This window comes from Oenanthe melanoleuca, chromosome 1A, assembly GCF_029582105.1.
Source record: "Oenanthe melanoleuca isolate GR-GAL-2019-014 chromosome 1A, OMel1.0, whole genome shotgun sequence".
Lineage (NCBI taxonomy): Eukaryota > Metazoa > Chordata > Aves > Passeriformes > Muscicapidae > Oenanthe > Oenanthe melanoleuca.
In genome coordinates this window covers 5,847,031-5,867,412 of record NC_079334.1, presented here as the reverse complement: position 1 = coordinate 5,867,412, position 20,382 = coordinate 5,847,031, and the positions used below count along the sequence as shown (strand labels likewise).

Here is a 20,382-nt window from a genome sequence, read left to right as displayed (position 1 = left end):
GCTACTGAAATATACTAATTGTGAAGAAAACACAGAGCCAGCACAAAACCCCATTTATCAAATGAGGTTTACACCTTCACTAAGGTTGACACCCACTCCAGGGGTCAAGAGCACCTCAATATAACTTATCCCAAACTTTGCCCCTGAGGAAGAGCAGACAAAAACCAAGTGTACAGTTGTGAGAATCAGATATTGTAACTTGGGGCAGCCTAAGAAAGAAGGGAATGTGACACAGCAGATGAAGAATGAGCAGCAACTGCACCAAAACAGTAAATTATTGTTCCAAGGGTCTGAGAAAGGTGATGAGGGTTCTGTCCACACTTTGCAGTGCACTCACCCTGGCTGTACTGTGCCATAACATGGTGCAGAACAGAACTCATTTTTCCCAGTACATCATTCTGCTGAAGATTGTGAAAGGGAGCAGTTGATGGTCTCCAAGGAGGGTTCAGCTGCAAAGGAGTCTCTCTGACACCAGAGGTACAAATAATTCTGGCACTGCAAGCTAGCCTGCTTGTCAGGAATGTCTGCAATACAACAGGATGGTATTTATCTGCCAAAATACCCTTGTAATTTTTCACTCAATTACCCTCAATAATGGACTATATTGCCCTTCTTGGGTCACTCATTTTCCAGGTGTTTCTTCAGAAGGCCCAGGATGTTCCTGAAGCTAAGGGGATGATCACAGCAGTCCATTTTCTCTGAGGTGACTGCTACCATTAAGTGATTCAGTTGTATCTGTCAGGTGGATTGTTTACTCCTGTAACACCAGAACTATTTGAGGACGATTTCCATATCCTTTGGATTTTCCTTTTGCAAAAGAGCCTGTGGGAATTTGCTGCTATGGTGACTCTAAACATCTTTGAGCACCTTTTTCCCTGGAGGCTGCTGCAGTAGCATTGCTCAAGTAGCAGCTTCTTGTGGTAGGACAATTTTCTCATTATTCCTTTTCAACAGAATTTCTACCTCTCAACTCCAGTAAATCTAACAGGTGTAATGAGGTGGGCGCTTTACAAATGCAGTGAAAATACAGTCTGTTGTTCAGAGTGAAATATCTAAATTAAACACATAAGCCATAGGGATCATAGAAACTCATTTGGTTGTTGTTGGGTTTTTCTCAGAGTATTAAGTTAAACATGCCGTGAAAGACAATTTTCCCAAATCAAACCAGCTTGCTTTAATCCATTGTTCCTGTTGAGTCTCGGCAGAAATGGGCCCAGAATACCATTCTGCTTTGCTGTTGCTAGAGAGCTAAAGAGCATAATTTACATTTCTAAATCTGCTAGGAAGGTGTGACAATGGTTTCCATCTAGTAGCTTCACTATAAAAAGAGGAAGATGGGAAAAGGAGGAAAATGAGGATGCTGGGTTTGATTTCTTATAAGTAAATCCAGTAATCTTATCCATGAATTATTCCTGACTTAGGCTGCTGTAAGTAAAAGGATTCTGATTCTTCAGTCAACACATCTGTTCTTTTAGATCCAGGAAAATATAAAATTCTGAAGTCTGTTATAACAACAAGAATAAGCCACTCTCCACCTCTACAGTCTCCATTTTATTGCTGCTGATTGTGAAGAACCTCTGATCACAATGATGCAGATGAGGAAAATGAATGGTTCTCAAATTCTGTTTTGGTTGACTAGATGATTTCAGGGTAAAAAGAACATTAAATATACTTACAATGTGCACAGCCCATGAACAGACAGATATAGCTTATATTCCTGAGTACAAATAATACCTACAAAATACACTAGGTATGCAACTGAGCCAATCATAGCTTGTGCTTGGTGTTACTTAATTGGTGGGAAAAATAGAGAAGTTTTTGGAAGAGCTCTTTCACCACTGTCTTCTGCTTGATTGTATTTAACAGGCTTTTCCATGTGGTTTTCCAGATATTTCTCTGGAATAGCATGCTTCCTTGTGTTCTGCACATCACTTTCTGCTGTGCCTGTGAAGGGAGTCAGTCTGTCAGCCAGTTCACTCCTCACTCTGTCAGCTGCATTTCTCCAGAGATTCTCTGCAACAATAAATCATTAAAATGAGAGGGTTAAGACTGCAGACTCTGAACAGCAGGTAAAACACAGGATTGACACAGACTCCCAGCAAATCAGGTGCAAGTTTTCTCTGGGATCTTCCAACCACCACTGCTGCACATGACACACACTGTGGTGTGGTGCCAGAGAAGGTTTTGCTCTCAGCAGGGAAAAGATTCCATGTGAATCTGCAGCACTCCCAATCTTCTTGCAGGCAGCTGAACTAAAACATAAGGCATGCAGCTCTACACAAGTGAGGAATGGTGCCTTTACCCACCCCATTTCAATGGCCATCCCTTATCTCCACACTCTGACCTCCCCTTACTCCAGGCAGACGACACTGAACACAAAGAAAAACCAAACCCTTATAAATGCACTTAGTTCTGAGGAAGCACATGCTTACGGATAGTCTCTCTCCTATTTTCCAGCACAGAGAAGGAGCCATCACTCATCTTCCTTGGAGCCTGTGTTTTCCGGAATATTTTTGGCTCCTGGATCCACGCGTGTTTCATCGCTTCATCAGGAGTCATGCGCAGGGAAGGCTCCCACCTTAAATCCACAGGAGACAAATCAGTATTCAACTAGTTCTATCTGAAAATTAGGACAAGGCAAGAGACTCAGCCTTGTCTTTTGAAATTTAGGTCATGAGGACATTTTTTGAAACAAAATAATTTTATCTTTTTATCCCAAAACCGTGGAAAAACCTTATGTAATCTTCTCCATCCTTCAAAATCTAATTATGTCAGCACTGGGCTGATCAAACCTTCTGCAGCATCAAACAGTTTTTAACATGCAGTTCCTGGTTCTATTAGGGTAGGGACCCTAAATTGCTTGTTTAAGGTTTGGTTTTTTGCTCCACTGAAATTATTTTTTGAAAATTCTGATTCAACTAGCTAACCAAAATGGATCAATGATTCACACAGACTCAGCAAACAGAACACTGAAAGCAACCTTCTTGTGAAACAGGAGTGGGATGACTTTTTCTTCCTTCCCCATGTAACCACAAGTTAGTTTCTTTAGAATTTCTTTAGGAAAGTGCTACTGATCTGCTAGAAAGAAATTTGAAGTTGCTGCTAAAGCAGACATAGTAAAGTGTCAACAGTAATAGTTGTACAAATGATGCCATATGGAAAACAAAACAAACCAAAAACAACCCACTAAAAAAATAAAACCCCAGCACAACAGATATAAAGATTTTAAAGGCAGAAAAGAATGAAAACAAAGTCAAAACAAGCTTGTTGCATACACTATGAACTCACATTAAGCATCCTTTCAAAAAGTCCAAGAAACCAGCATCATGGGTGTTCAGCACTGTGCTTAGATCCTTGGAGTCTGGGCATCTCTTTTTCCCCTTGCTGTTAGTTACGGATTTAGGAAAACCTTTAGAATCTTAAACAAAAACAAACAAACAAAAAAAAAAGACATCCTCAAAAAATTACATTAAAAACCTTCACTAAATACTTAAATTGCATAAACAGTATCCATGTCCGCCCCACTAACTCCAGTTTTCCCCTGTTGGACTGATAATCTGCCAGAATTGTGGCAAGCAGGATTGGTTACATCCTAGAGACCACATCCTACACTTTGGTTTGTTTGCTTTCAGCAATTTCCAAACCCATACCATACATAGAGAAATGAACAGTGTAAATTAGTTCCCAGAGCCCATTACATTCCTTTCAGCAACAATATTTTTAAGGAGTAACTTCTCTATCATTCTGATAATTAGAGGCCCATAAAACATGAAGAGCAGGTTTGTTTATAGGCTTTATTTTACCCTTTTGCTTTTTTTCCCCATACCTCTTGCTGGAAGTATTTTTATCAGCTAGGAATTAGCTAAGGATCTCTGACCCTACTCTCTACCAGTGCTATTAATTAGTGATTAACTACCAGGGAGGGATCCAGCAAGGACAAATAATCAGAAGAAATTACCAAAGAATGTTCTCCTCCTTGATGCAGCCTGGATAAAATCAGCTGGTGGAAGGCCCAATACCTTCATAGAAAATGAATTCATAGAGTTACTCCTCATTTCATAAAGATACACAACAACCATCAGGTGAGATATGGCATTTTGCCTTCCATATGAAAGGAAGCTCCATGTTGCAATTTACTGGGAAATTTCTGCAAAGTATTTCCTCTTCTTGTGGAGGCAATTAAGGGGTTCCTTACTGCTGCCTGTACATGCCTTTGTACCAAAAACAGCATGGCCAGCAGAACCAGGGCAGTGACTGTACCTCTCGCCATGGCACTGGTGAGGCTACAGCTCAAATCCTGTGTCCAGCTCTGGGCCTGTCCCTTCAGGAAGGATATTAAGGGACTGGAGGTTGTTCAGAGAAGGGAACAGAGCTGGGGACGGGGCTGGAGCACAAATCTGATGAGGGGAAGCTGAGGGAGCTGGGGAGACTCAGCCTGGAGGAAAAGTGGCTCAGGGGGGCCCTTCTGGCTCAAACAACCATTTGGCTGCATTAAATCTTTGAAAGGCAACACCATAGCAAACCATATTTCATTACTGCTTGATGTTTCTCTTTTGTTTCTGGTGGTGCAGCTTATCAAATGGGTATGCAAACCAATCCCAACAGTTACCTCCATGATGCAGGCCAGTTGGTCAGCTTCATTTTCTCCTGGGAACAGTGGGTAGCCTGTGTAAAGCTCTGCTATGATGCAGCCTAAGCTCCACATATCAACAGCCATAGCATAGGGATGACCAAGAATCACCTCAGGGGAGCGATAAAAGCGGCTCTGAACATAGGTGTACACTGGATCAAAAATCAGACAAGAAGCAAAACATCACAGTTGGGACTGAAATGTCAATTGCAGATTCCACAGAAAAATGGCATATGTTTAGGACTCAAATCTGTCTATCCACAGATTGCTTACATAGGCTCTGGAAACATGTTTTAATCCCATCCAAAAAGCAATGGGTGATACACTTTCCACTGTTCTATTTAGCAATTGTTCTTCAACAAGTGTCACTGAAGGAAATTGTTCTACTAATGCTGTGATTCAGTTTATCCATGCTCATTTTCCTATTTGAAGGTGTTCTATTTGCATCAATCAACAGCTCCTAAATTAAAAGCACAGTTCCTATTTCCCTCCCTGTGGTATTCAATCAAAAAGTACCAATTATAATTCAACCATCTCACAGAGAAAGGTTCTCTGGACCTGACAAACTTCTTGATAAGAGAAACATTTGGATTATCCTCTTAAGTTTGTTCTAGCTAACCACTCCTGAAAGTGCAATTCTGATTTTAACAGGAGTAGAAGAACAGATCAGTCTTGGGATAATAAAAAAGAATGGTAATATCTTACTTGTCTCTACCAGTATTTGCTCCACCAGTGGCTGAACAATTCATCAGGTTCTAATTAAGGGCACAGGTCAATATATTAGCCCAAACCAAGAATTAGGTTTTTTTCCACATTATTTAAAATTAAGAAAGCTTATTAAGAAAATTACATCAACTTGACTTTTCTGCAAACCTCTTTGGTCTTCATAGCAGCTTGATCCAAAATCAATAACTTTGACTGAACCTTGCCCATTGTGGTATAATAGTATGTTCTCCTAAAAAGAAAAAAAAAAAAAAATCACAGGAAAAAAAAGAAGGGTTTAGCACCATATTAAGTTAGTGAACACTTGGAAAAATCAGAGTGCAAATCACATTTACACTACTCTGCAAATCAAAGCTTGAAAATTCGACCTTTTTTGGAATGCAATTGCAAGCATGAGGAGGCAGCCCAATAATGTGCAATTGTGCAAAGCAGAGGGGAGATTTGGAAAGGTAGCCAGGCTGCAGGTGAGCCAGTGAGCTCCCCAAAACTCAGGGCTGCTTATCTAGTAACAGCCAAACTGCACCTGGCTTTGTGCTGTGCTGAATGGACCAGAACCACCCTTCTGCAAGCACAGAAAGCCCCTGGCCCATGAAGGAGCCTCACCCCACAGTTCTTCCCTGCACTGCTTGCTCCAGACTCCATGTCAGCTCACCTCTCCCCACCTGTGTGATGCACAGGTCTCAAGGGAGGGATAAGTGGACAAGGTCCTATGGATTCTTAGCTGGGTGCAGGTGGGTACAGCACAGGGTACCTGCAATTCCAGCTGGAAACGTGATCCTTAAACAGCCAGCTCAGGCATAAGTGCACTGATGAGCAAACACAGCCTTCAGCTCTGTTCTGCAGAGCTGAGTTTTATCCTCATAAAAAGTCTGTCTAAATGAAGGATTTCCTTCTCCACTCCTCAGCAAACAGATGGTTACCTTTATCAACCAGTTTTACAGTGATTATATGTGAGGCCTGAACACTTCCCAGGTAGATGCCAAATAATGATGAAGTGGTTTCCTGGGTAATTAGCTCATAAGGAAATGCTTCATGTGCCAGGAAGGAGAAGCTGCTACAGGTGAAAGTCAAGGCAAGGACTGACTTCCACAATCAGGGTCTGGTAAGAGAAGCAGCATCCCCTCTCTGCAGTTTGATATCCCTTCATGCTCATGGTAGGACTCTAATACTGAATCCCTCACAATGCAAGAGAGCTGATCAAAGCTGGAAAACCAGGATCAACTGGAAAACTAGACTTTGAAGGCAGTGACTACCTAGCGTAAAGGCCAGAGAAACTCCATATTCTACCTTGTGATTAGAAATACCATAGGAGGCAGATAGGGATGGGGGGGATAACAGATGTGAGTTTCAGGCAACATAAATTCATGAAACTGTACAATTGTTGAATGAGAACAAAACTGTCTTTTAGTTAACTCACTACATTTTCACTAATACACTGCTCTATTTAAATATAGGCTACACTAATTGATGCTGCCAACGTCACTCCTTGTCAGGGCTGCCTGGAAACACATTTCCCATTGGGCTAATTGTCTTTGATTCAGATATTTGGGTTAGCTTGCAAGCCTCTCTTCTCACTGCAAATTGGTCTGGCAAAGATATTGGCAAGACAACAGGTACAGACAGTATGTGACTTCTCAGAACTCTAAATCAAGATACATTTAGCAGAGTGAGAACAGAATTTTATCCCTAGCATTTTTACCTGAGAACTTACTTATTTCTTTATTGGTTCATTTGCCCTTTTGAAAAGAAAAATCAAGAGAAACTTTCACCTGAAGTGAAAAATAGAATTAAAATTCTTCAGAAATCTCAGAAAATTGCAAAAATTTAGATTTGGGGCTTAAGGAGAATGGCAGTTTCACCTAGCATGAATGCTTAGCAGATACAGCAGATGGAACTGGATGACAGATGTTTCTCCAGAAAGAGGTGAACACCCTAAATACTGTTCCACAGAACTCCTTTGCAATTTACTAGGCTACTTAATTTTATAGTTATGCCTAAGAAGTTAAATAGACATAAGAGGATAACCTGAAACAGGCTGCCTTGTGAATACAGCTTGCATTACAATGTCCCTCATATTTAAATAGTTAATTTTACAAGTACTTTTCTTTTTCTCTAAGCAAAGAGTCATTACCTGAATTTAATTCACATTTGCATACATTTTGGAAACCAAATAGTCTCATGTACTGCTTTGGTGAATGAACTCAATCAATGGTAATAATCAGTTGACTGCAGCATGAACATAATCCAAAATAAATTACAGCTTCTGTACAAACATCATACACAACCAATAAAGAATAGAATAAGCTCACTTATGCTGTATAGAACACCAGGTATGAAATGATTGTACTTACAGGCTTCAGATCACAGTGAATGATTCTTTCCTGGTAGAGCACTTGTAAACACCTCAGCACACACCGAGTGAAGTGGCGAATCAAAGACAGGCTGAAGCCTTGGAAATTGTTCTTTTTGATCAGCTCATACAAATTTATTCTGTGGGGGAGGAAGAAGCAGAAGACAGAGCAGATAAGAGATTGGGGAATTTATTTTTAAAGGCATGATTAGCTTCCACTGCACTAAAAGCTTGTCTTCCCACATGGAGGACTCATGCAGAGGAAAATGACAGCTATTTTCCTCCCTTAGAATGCTGCTCTGCAGTTGATATGCACAAACACCTCCCAGATCTAAAGTAGATGTAAAATCAGTGAACTTGCTTGCTAAACTCTCTGCTGTTAAGCAGCTATGCTGATTTTCACCAAGAACAATTATCATTCAGGAACCAAAAATCAATTTTCTTTCACCTTCTTTTGCTATCATTTCTCTTTGCTTTGGTATCTTGAGTAAGTATTTTCTGTCTAAATGTTTTTAACCAGCATTAAGTATTTCTAGATAACCCCCCCATCAATTCAGGTCTCATTAGGTTTTTATATCCCTTCTTTGACCATCACATCTTAGCAACTTCCAGTAGCCCTGCCCAGTAGGTTGGAGAAAAGAAGGTTGTGGAAGATCTCATTTCAGCTTTCCAGTGCCTTAAAGGGCATATAAAATAGAGGAGAAAGATTTTGACAGTGATAGGACAAAGGGCAATGATTTCAAACTGACAAAGGAATAGGTTTACATTGGATATTAGGAATAAATTCTTCCCTGTGAGAGGTGTCCTCAGCACTAGCACAAGTCTGCAAGGACATGACCAACTGGAGCCTTCTGCCTTCCCCACTGGAGTGTCCACTGGTGACAGGCACGGCCCATTCCTTTGGAATTAAAGGTGCCAAGACTTAATAGAAAAGATCACAAATCAAAAGCTTTTCACAGTATCTTAAAGGCAATGAAAATTTTACCAGACAAACATTTTTCTATGACAACCAGTCTTCAACTCCTCTGTAGAGAGCTAAAGATAGTGGCCATCCCATTTCCCTGTGTTTCCATAGCAGCTTTCAGAAAAGACTGGTCTGTGTCTGCCCTGGAGTCACCCTTACCCTGTGTGCCTGTAAGTGACAGGCTCACATGCAGCAACACAAGGGATTTAGGTTTCTTTGGGATCAAGCTGTCCATATGATGCTGAATCTTCAGCAGGGTCTCTAACACAATGCAGCAATGGGGGTTTTACTCTAAAGGGCTGGGGAAGTGTGGGTAGCCTGGATAATTCCAGGATGATTCCCTGATTACAAGGAGGCTGATGAATAAAACAATCTGACTCCTCCAAAATTCCTCCAGAATTCCTCCTAAGATGCCCTGCAGCAAAGATTCATAAAGAGCAAGACGCAGTTTTATTTTCAAATTATTTGGATTATTCATATTTATATACCCTGAAGTTTACCAGTCCTGAATTTACTCTTTTCCTCACAGGTCTTTCAGGGAAGAAGACTTCAATACCCAGCACAGAAAATAAGGGTTGGATCATGTCATTGCCCGTGTGAAGTCTGAACGTGGCCTTTTTCAGTTCACCTTGGGTGATCAAAGGCTCAGTTATGCAGTCTCTATTTAGACAGTGTTCCCTTCTAGCTGCCAATTCTTCTGAAGAAAACATAAAAATTAAATCTTGTAAGGCACAAGACCTACAATTCTCCTCAATGTGTGCATAAAGGAAAATGTACTTTACCCCAGCAGTTCAAAGGAGATACAGAAGTGATTGCGAAAGTAGAAGTATTCCTTCATGTGGATGATATTGTGAGTATCATCTTTGTCTTTCTTCAGCAGAGCATCAAGGATCTTCACTTCTACCAAAGCCTGGCTGTGAAATCTGAAATATCACATGACATGGGCATGGTGACATCTCAGGGTAGCATTTGTATTTCTGCAAATGCTACAAACACCATCAGCTTACTGTAAGATCAGTAGGTGGGGCAATTATTAAAAAGTTTCATTCAACCCTTTTAACCACTGCAATTTTGATTTCTTATGGTTGATTCCTAGTCTAAATACTCTGGCCTTACATAACACTTCAGGGTACCTAATTGGACTTGTCTGAAGCAAACCTTGAAATAAACATGTTCCTAATGAGCATCCAGACTAAAATCTTGGAGCTCTCAAGTCTACAGGAATGCTTCACTTTCCTTGAACAGGGCCATGTTTCACACCTACCACAGTCAGACAGTGGGCTTTGAAAAGCATCTTTGCACTTAGTGTTCACAGAGGGAAAATGGAACAGCTGAACATCTGTTTCACTGACTCTGCTTCAAGCTCACAAATTTGTAGCCAGCCACTTAACAGGAACAGGTTGCTTAGGACCAGAGTGTAGAATTTTTCATATTCAGGGAAGTGATGGGCGCCTTTCAGCATTTCCTGTGGTTTTGGAGCCTTGTAGGGATGCTCTCCACTCTCAGTCCTGCACAGCTGGTTACCTGGGTCGTGTATTCACTGTGCAACAGATAGAAACCTCTTTGTGAGCCTGCAGGAACTATGCTTGCTTTCCTAGGCTGTCTCTCCTCTGGGTCCAGGCCAGCTCCTGACATCCTCATTCCTCACTCTGCCCTCTCTGTGTTTAATGAATGTACAGGAGGTTTGATTTTCATTTGTTCACATTGTCATAGTTTGCCTTTATATAACAGGGATGATTGTACTGGTTTAAAGTCAGCAGATATCTCACCTTTTCTTATTTCTTATTATTTTCAATGCCACTAACTCATTGGTTTTATGATCCAAGCATTTGGCCACCTGCCCAAACGACCCTTTCCCAATGACCTCCAAGACTTCATAGCGGTAGGCAATGTGGTCATGTAAAACCTTCAAAAGAACACAAAGAGCTCAGATTCAGAGAGTACAACAAAGACCAGGCTTCCTAGTAGCTCGTGTGTGAGTCTGCTGTCCATGACAGATGATGGGTTAGCCACAGGTGAAGCCTACATCAAATAAGGGTAACAAGGAAAACCTCAAATGATGTTTCCACAACCCATCTGCCTTGCATCAACCCTGCATGACATGCAAAGTGAATTCTCCCCTGAGCTTTAAAAGGCATGTCTTCACTATGTGAATATTTATCTTCTAGAAACAACACTTATCTCACAGACAACACTTAAGAGTTGGCATAAAACCACTACAAATGTACTGAGCTCAAAACAAATACCATAATTTTTCCACTTACCTTTAAGTAGGAGCCATGCTCATCATCATAACAATTATTATTCTGGGTTTCAGGCAAACCTTCAATCTTTTTAGCTTCCAGGCCAAGAAACCAGAGCTCTGTATAATTGAAAATTTCTTTTTGCTCATAGACTGTTAACTGGTTTCTAAAATTTTTCAAGGCTTCTAAATCAGAAAACAAGAACGTAAAAAAAAAAAAAAAAAAAAAAAAAAAAATCAATAAAATGTCAGAAACCTGATGGCAAAGTGTTTATGCAATGGAACATTCAACAGCAGAGCACACCACTTTGAGCAGGATACTGAGAAAAACTGTTAGAATTCCCTTCTAAGATTTCTCTGCTCCTACAATTTCATACAAATATATTTTTATTTTTTTATTTTTTCTGGCTTGCAGTATTAAGATCAATAAAGCATCATCTGTCAGCAAGACTTTAAGAGAGCATAGGTAAAGATTATTTAATTGTGAGGGAAGTTATGTACATAGATGTTTTTGAAAATCCCATCTGTTCTCTCTCTGCTTCCTTAAGCTCCATAACTCACATGAAAAGTTATATTTTATTGGTATGATTGCCTTTTTATAAAATGCCAGTAACGTTTAGTTAACCAAAGCCTTCAAGTACTCATTTTCCTGATAAAAATCATCAAGCTCAGATTCCTGAGGTTAGGAATTAAATGGAGCCCAAATCTGATTTTCTCCTAGTTCTGATTCTTCTTGCACAGAATTTCAGCTGCCCTAACACCTCCACTCCCATCATTTAAATGTGGATATATATTCAGACAGGAGCATTATAAATCAAGTGTTGCATGCATGTGTGGGTGTTTTGTTAAACAGTGGCAGATCTTCATCCAGCATTGCAGGGATGCTAAATCATTTCAAAGTAAAAGGCCACTACTTTTTTTCCCCCCTAGACTCCTTCTAGAAATAGATTAACTCTGTCAAACTTTCTACATCTGAGAACTCCCAAAATGCAATTTAGCCCACATCAATAAAATGGGACACAGCCACAAGGAAGTGGGAAAGGGTTTTATCCCTGTAATGGAATACTGCTATCACCTACCCCACTTAAGGCTTAGACAAAGAGACATTCTTTTTTATACTGCATGTTTCTCTTCTGTATTTGTGTTAGTCAAATCATTCTCCTATTAGGTACCTTCCCAAGCTGGATAATTAGAAGTTACTGAGTCCCATCCATATTGCTGTGCTCTAAATTGTTAAATATTTCAGCTGCCATTTAGCATGGCTCCTCTGGTCCCTGAGTGTCCTGACACTCCTCATCAGTGCAGGCAGTCTGTCACTCCAGTCCTTTCAGTCTATCCAGGGATATTCTACCTGAAGCTGTCATAGGCAGTTTGACCCCAATGCTGGTGCTCTCCAGTTCAGGTTTTGCAAGGACTCTGGTATCACTCTCAGGAACACTGTCTGGAAGGTTAAATTGGGGAAAATTGGCTTGAGTTCCATTTTCCTGCCAAGCAGAAGAAAAAGTTGAAAATTAAAACCTACTATATTCACAGAGAAAAAGCTGCAATATATTTATTTTGGATTAGTTGAGTAAGCTCTATGTTAATTTTGTGCTGAGAGAGAACAAGCAAGCTTGGGCACTAGAACACCCTGCTTATTCATACAGCAAATTCTGCCAAAAGCATTAAAGGCTGTTGGACCATGGAAAGATAAATCTCTGGAAATGAGAGATGGAAGTTCATCTTCCAGATTCACTCAGTATCTCTAGAAATGCTATCTATACTAATGCTGGTCAGCCTTGGAGGGCTGTGGAACAATTCCTCTTGGAAACCATGCCAAGCCAAGTGAAAGACAGGAAGTTGACTTGGAATAACCAGTATGGGTATGCCAACAAATGATGTCTGAATGACTTGGTTGTCTTCTCTGATGAAGTAATTGGCCTGATGAGTGGGAGAAAAGCAGTGAGCATGGTGGACTTGGCCTTGAGCAGGGCCTGTGACACTGGAGCCCAGTGAGTGGGAGATGGATTTGATAATTGAATTGTAATGTGAGCAGCCTGCCCCAAGTTTGCTCTGCTTGTAGTGAGAGGTTGGGCCAGATGTCCTTCAGAGGTTTCTTCCAACCTAGATGATTCCTTAATTTATTTATTTCTCAACCTTTGACAAAGTCCTCATAGAAGTGAGGCTGGATGGAGACCGAAAAAAAAAAAAAAAAAAGCTCATTGTCTGTCAATGTCAGAAGGGTAGCAAATCCATATTCAAAAACCAGCATGTGGTTGCCAAGACAAGGACAATTCTGGTGATGGGATATAGACTAAGAGTGGGCAAGCTTGGTCCACCATATCCTGGCAAGAAGTTCTGACTGATACCACTTCAAAACAAGTATCTTGGCACTTGTGGGGTTTGACCTAAGGTTGTATGCAAGTGAAAATGGATTCTTTTCAAAATGAAATCTTTCCATACTTGTCTCTAATTCTGACATTTTCTTTCTTCCCCCACACTTAGACACTTGTGACACTTTGCCACTGACACTCTCTCAGTGGTACTTAGAGAGAGGCTGGCTCACCAGGCAAATAAGATGTCCAGGAGATTTATAACTCACCTGAAGAGAGGGGAGGACACTCTTCAAGCTCTTATTTGCTATTTGAGGCAGGCTGCTCTCAAAGGCAGGAGGGTTTGCAGTGTCTGCAGCCAGACCATGCTTCACTTGACCTTCCAGATGTGGGAGGGAAAGGACACCACGACTGACTCTCTAAATAGAAAGCACAAGGAAATGTCATAAAACAACCTAGCAAGCAGTTCTGTGCCACACCCACCAACACTAGAGGGATTTAAATACTTGGAAAATGTGTGTGGTTCGGGGAAATGAGCAGATGCTAAGGCAGCAACAGGTTGTCTGGGCAATCCAGCACAGTTTGGGGAATGAGATTCCTCACAAGAACACTTCCATCCAGCATCAGAGCAGTGACTGCTTCAGCTGCAAAGGGGGTTGTTTCTGGAAGTCCAGCAGCCATTCCAGGCAGCAAGACTCCTGCAAGTAGGGAAAATAAAGCCCACATAGGGTAATAAGTAGGCATGAACTGTCAAAGGCAGAAAATACCAGCTATTCCCAGTGGCAGAAGAGAAAGTGGGACTGGACTGCTGCCAAATACCAGTGGGAAGTGGGAAGTCTTCCTTGCACTGGTTTCTCCATGTTTCCTTCCCCCTCATTTCCTATGGAGCTCGATTTGACTGGGCCCCTTTGCTGCATTCCTTATTTATTAGTGAGGCAAAGGTAAGCTTTCAGCAAACTTTGCTTAAAAATAAATGCTTATGTTCATTTAAATAATCTAGGATTACTAGTCCTTCCTAACTTCCCATTTATTATTTGCAAAACACTTATTCATTACAGTCAGTCATTTAAGGGCACAGTTTTATGAATGTCTTATATGTCTTCTATCAATGTCTTCAATATCTCAAGTCAGAGACATCACACACTTAACAGCAAAGAACCCTTTCAGGTAGGCTATTTCTTCAGTAAATAATTAAAAAATTAATTGAAATAGATCTGAAATAGATCAACTATGCACTGTGAAATGCAGAATAAGGTCCAGAGAACTAAAGCTACAACCCAATTTTTTCTCCTCGTGAAAGCATAGAAACATATTTGCAAGCTTTTGGCAACAAAGGTGATGTTTGATATTTTTCTCAAAAAGCAAAGGAGCAATGCTCTCAAGCCAATCAACTTCAATGAATAAGTTTTTTATTTCAATACTATGGAATAGCCTTTAAAACCTCAGAACTGGGATTCCAGTGAACTTTTCCTGAAAGCTTCAAGGAACAAAAGTGATTTGGTAGAAAAAATGCCTCAAATGCTACTGAACACAGCAAAACCAAAATACTTGTAGGCATTTGGGACAGCCATACAGCTACAGGGGAAATGGAAGAGGACAGGGAATAGAAGATTTGCCTCTGCCCATATTCATTTGCTATAAGAGACCATTTAAAAAAACAAGCATTCAGGTATTTTTGAAGCCAGCTGAAGAGTCACGTACCTGATGGAAGACTCTGTTAGAGCCCAGATGATCCCTCTCTTGAACAGTCAGCTGAGACTGAGAAAAAGCATCCACATGGGAAGACTGCAAACATGAAGTGAGGCTTTAATAAAAATTATTCTTGAGGAAAAAAATTACAGAATCCCTGCACAGTTTGTGTTTCTCTCCTTTGTGGCAATGCCTGTGCCAACACAGGGTGTGAGAGAGGGCCCCAAAAGCTGCTGAAAACACATTATACTGGCAATGCCTCATTTGAGCAGCTGTTTTGTAGGCTAGGGCAGATAGTTTATTTTGTTATTATACCTCTCAGAGGCTTGGTGTGCCCCTGCGCTCAGCCAGGGGGAAGGGGGCCCTCTACCACCCCTAAACATGTACTTGGAAGCTGGTAGTGAATCTGCTTGGAAGGTCAGCTTTAAACTGCCACATGAGGTAGATTGTGAGCCCATACATTGCTAAAAGCAGCATTAGACTGATTCAGTTTGCGGTACAGATTTTATAAAAATAAAATCAGTGTTTAAATTTACTGAAATACAGAAAAAAACTCCATTGGCTCCAATGTGCAGGTAGTATTAGCAATAAATGAAAAAACCCCCATGGGGTAAGCGTTAAACAAACCACCATTTTAAAAAGTTTCCTGGTGCTTTCAGCAATTTTTTAACATGCTAAGTAGCATTGTACATTTCTGTCCAATAAACTGCAAAGAAATGAAGAAATCTTTAGGATAACTGAGGCCACAAAACTCTGTGGCTAAAGCAGATTGGAGCTCTGCTGGAGTGAGCCCTACTGGATTTGGTCAAAAGGGCTCCTGAAAGAATCTGAGCCTGGAAGAAGCAGAGACAACTCAGAGGAGATGCTGCACCTGCACCAATACACTGCAGATACCTATATATATATATAAGCTGTAGTGGGTGAGGGTTGCTTACATGCAAACTGATCCACACACACACTGTGACCTTGATATAGGCAGGGCACATTAGCATTGCTACAAACAGGGAGATCAAACTGAACACACCTTGACAATGGCTCTGGCACACCCTGCCCTGAACAGAATCCCAGACTGGTTTGGGTTGGAAGGGACCTTGAAAACAAGCAGTTCCAACCCCTGCCATGGGCAGGGACACCTGCCACTCTCCCAGGTTGCTCAGAGCCCCAGGCTCCAGGCATCCACAGCCTCTCTTGGACAACCTGTGCCAGGGTCTCACCATCCTCACAGCAATTTTTTCCTAATATCCAATCTAACCCTCCTCTCTGTCAGGGTAAAGCCATTCCTCCTTGTCCTGCCACTCCAGGCCCTTGTCAAGAGCGTCTCTCCATCTTTCCTGTGGCTCCCTTCAGGCACTGGAAGGCCACAGTGAGGTCACCCCAAAGCTTCTCCTTTCCAGGCTGAACAATCCCAATTCCCTCAGCCTTTCCTCCCAGCAGAGCTGCTCCATCCCTCTGATCATCTTCACAGCCTCCTCTTGACTGACTCCAGAGGCTGTGGCATATCCATCCTTGCATAAGCACTTACAGACTCTAAAAGATTTTCCCAAACTAAATATAGAGATAAAATTCTGTGTATGGATCTACCTAACCACATGGAGGAAATGCTGCCCTTTGACAGGTTCAGCTCTCACCATCAGCCAGGAAGATACCACTCAAGCTGGGCAGACCAGCTTGAGAAAAACTGTTCTGTGTGTGCTCTTCCTGCTCATAAAAGAATAAACAAACCCTTCTGCAAGGGTAAACTTCAGATTTTGAACAAACTGAGAACAGCTCTGGCTTGAGATGAAGGGTCATGGGTGGCTGTGAAGCACAGGAGAATGGCAGAAATGGGATAAGTACTAAAACCTGTATTTGCTGGACACAGTAATTCCCATATTTGGAACTGGAGATCATGCAGCCGGGGTCAAGGGATAAGCTGTAAATCCAAAATATTCCCAGTGCCAGCACAGCAAATGCCACAGAAGAGGGCCACTGGACTACTGCATCCTAAACAGCCCAGAGCACCAAATATCCTTGTATCAATTTCTTCAGATGATGATTCCATGGAAAACTCAGTGCCAGAGTATTTTTCCAGACAAACTACAGACAATCTTCTCATGTAATCTACGTATCTTACATTTCAAGGGACAATCACACTTCTTATGAAGGTGAGTCTGGGATACACGTTCTAAATGCTACTAATTATATCAGCCCAGTTCTTAGTAACACTATTAATTTTAGTACATGCTATACTTTTTCCTCACATTCATCTGTACTTCATTCCCAGAAAGCTATCATTTTCAGTTTCTGGAGCTGATGAAAATATTACATTTCATTTTAAGGCAGTTTCTTAACTGCTTCATGCTTTTCTAGCTCCAAGTCAATACAAAGCCAGGATTTTACAGAGAAAAACCTATCACTGAAAACCAAAGATGACTCCACATACCTCTGCAGACTTCAGAACCTTCACTCCAATATGGCATTTTATTTCTTTGCAATACTTTTCCAAATCTAGGCAGTTATGTCTATATTACTAAATTTTTTTAAAGTGTATTTACCAACAGAGCATGAAAAATTAAAAAAATGTCTTTAAAACTGTGCAAGAACTGCTAAGGAAGAGGGTGAGTGAGCTCCAAGATGTGCTGCCAGAATTTGGAATCAATTTAATTTCCATTCAGTGGGGAAAAATGAACAAGATTTTGAGGTGGACATTTCTCAGTACAAAATCAAAACCAGTCCATGGCTTTTATTAGCTATGGAAATCTGTGATCCTCTTTGTCCTCCTTTCTCAAAACCTGCTTACTAAGGATTTATTGCTCTTTAGGCAATTTATTCAATAAAATCAGTAAGTGACTGATCTTCATAAAATTCCCCCAAATGGGGGAATTTTACTTATTTGTAAAAAAACTGATCTGTGCCTACACCAGTCCTGCTGGTAGCTGAATGGGGAGCAGGTGGATTTACTGGACAATACACAGTGGCTTCATTTGATGGTCTTGATCCAGGTGACCCAGCAGAGCTGCTCTGGCAAAACCCTGCCCTATGGGCTCTGCAGCTGAGCTACTGTGGCTGGGTTCACTCTGGCAGATGCACTCCAAAGAAAAACTGCAGCACATGTTACTATTCCACTCCATTCCATTCCTGGGTTCCCTGCCCCTGAGAGACTCAGCCTTGTCCTACAGCTCCAATGCTGCAATTCCAGACTATCATCTCCTGCCTATTAGTGCCTTTTAAATCCTGGATCACCTTGCTCATTCCAGTTACCACAAAGAAACAGAACAAGGTCCTCACCACCACCCAGCCTGCAGTCACAAAGTTTTAGGTTCACAGCATTCTGTAAAGTCAGACATCATGACACACTTCCATAATTCCCAAAATATCAGTATTTTTTCAGTATCACATTTACCATAGAAATCAGGAATGGATTAAAATCTCGGAAACTTTTAAATACACAGCTACATAAAATAAACACCCCATTGTCTCCTCATACACAGACATTCTTTTCCCCGTTCTCAAAACAGAATGAAGCCTGTAGAATACATGGAGAGAATACAACACAGGTCCTAAATCATGCAACACATTAAAAAGCCATAGCAAATACACTCTCACTCAAGATACAGTAGGAACACAAACATTTTCCCCACCTTGTCAGCTATTTCTGTCAGCATTACTGCAAGAGCTGTTAAGTGCAGGATAGGAGCTGTTTATTCCGTTCAGGGAAGGCATTTCAGGAAGCCCACCTTCATCTAGTCAGAGCATAGCAGGAGCAGCTCCATGCACAGTGCCCTGAGCAGAAAAAAATGGATAATGCTTCTGCTTGGCTTCAGATTTAAATTTTTCTCCCGGAAATATGCCAGTGACTATTAGCTGCTCTAGTATTCTTTTGGTGGCCATCTGTTCCCTTTCTCAGCCTCCTTCTAGCCAAATATAATTTTCCATATTTATCATGGCAAGTCAGTAATAAGAAAGACAAATATAACAGGATTGGCTGTTCTCCTTGTCATCTCAGTCTGTTCTTTCTCACTGAGCTCATGTGCTTGCGAAATCAAAAAACACTTGAACTTGGATTTTGTCAAAATTTGTCACAGCGACCTTGATATACAGTGAGTAAAATCTCTTCAACAAGACTGACAGACTGGAAAATTAAAATTAATTCCTCAAGGGTTGGTTTCTTGTTGGGCATTATATGTCAATTAACGAGGACCAAACTGTGGCACCTTGGTCTGTGGTTCTTGAGGGCTTTGGTGCAGAGTTGCTCTGCTCTGTGGGAGAATGAGTGTGTGGATTATTTTGCTGTGAATAATGAGACAGAGGTTAGCTGCCCTCCTGTATTTCCTCTTATTCCTTTGGATGCTGTGCACATGTGATGGGGCACTGATGGAGGCATACCTACTCCCCAGCTGTCTTAAGGGAATATCTAAAGCAAAAATACAGTGTGGTCTCCTTCATACAGCCAAAGAATGGCATGTCCCCTGCTGGTCTGAAATCTGTCAACAACCCAGATTAGTTCTACTTTCACTCAGAAACCAGGGTTTTCAAGGAGGAAATACAAGCTCACCCACTGCAGGCTGCTGCTTTTACATATGCTGCTGCAATGGCCAAAGGACAAGCAGTTATTCCTTTGCACCCATGGTGGTATCTGCAAAGCCCTTCCTGATTTAATTGCTGGGCTGCAGCTTCCTAAAAGGCACATTGCTCCCACTTCCATCACTCCCACTTTTCCATTCATCCAAGCTTGGCAACCCTCTAAGCAACAAATCCTCCTCAGTATTATAAATCTCATGTGCAAGAGAAACTTCCCATTTTCTCACCAAATAACCACTCAGGCTGTTGTGCCAGCAGGGGAGGCATGCAGATCATAGAGTCCTAGATGGCTGGGGCTGGAAGGAGACCTTAAAGATCATCTCTTTCCAACCCTCTGCCATGGGCAGGGACACCTTCCACTATCCCAGGTTGCTCCAAGCCTTGTCCAGCCTGGCCCTGGACACAGCCAGGGATGGGGCAGCCACAGCTGCTCTGGGCAACCTGTGCCAGGGCCATCCTCTACTTTATTTCCTTTATTCCCTTTCTTTGCAATGTTTTCTCACCTCCTCACTTTATTACATTCAAATTTGCTGTGATAAGTTATGCAGGAATAAAAACCATTCTTTTGTATTACCTGAAGAGGACCGACTAATTTTTGATGACATGAGACACTGAATACAATTTTCTCTTTCATTTCTCAACAATACTCTGAAAGCAAGAAAAACTCACTAGGATTCTTACTAAGTTTCAGTCATGCTGCATTGAAATAAAAAGCAGTACATAAAATGTTCCAGTGATAAATTTCAAAGCCTTTTTTTTAGTTTGAAGGAAATATTTATGATCTTTGTAACTAATTTTTTACAATTACCCACTTCTGTAAGTCGGTTAATTAAAGCAGCTAAGTGCAATAGCACATAAATTCCTTATGGATGTGATCACTGCCTGTGGTCATCACACAGACAACATTTTTAA

General features: G+C 41.2%; 1 protein-coding gene across 1 annotated transcript; it reads right to left on the bottom strand.

The window, feature by feature from the left end:
* Window positions 1-1,531: 1,531 nt before the first annotated feature.
* Window positions 1,532-18,898, bottom strand: DYRK4 (dual specificity tyrosine phosphorylation regulated kinase 4). Its single transcript, XM_056482394.1, has 14 exons — window positions 18,531-18,898; window positions 14,923-15,006; window positions 13,491-13,640; window positions 12,261-12,393; window positions 10,932-11,095; window positions 10,437-10,573; window positions 9,450-9,590; window positions 7,705-7,843; window positions 5,504-5,585; window positions 4,610-4,782; window positions 3,959-4,019; window positions 3,289-3,418; window positions 2,433-2,578; window positions 1,532-2,013 (listed from the first exon to the last, which is right to left on the bottom strand). The coding sequence occupies exons 1-14, from the start codon at window positions 18,552-18,554 to the stop codon at window positions 1,787-1,789; spliced, it is 1,791 nt and encodes a 596-aa protein (XP_056338369.1). The 5' UTR covers window positions 18,555-18,898; the 3' UTR covers window positions 1,532-1,786.
* Between the last annotated feature and the right edge of the window lie 1,484 nt (window positions 18,899-20,382).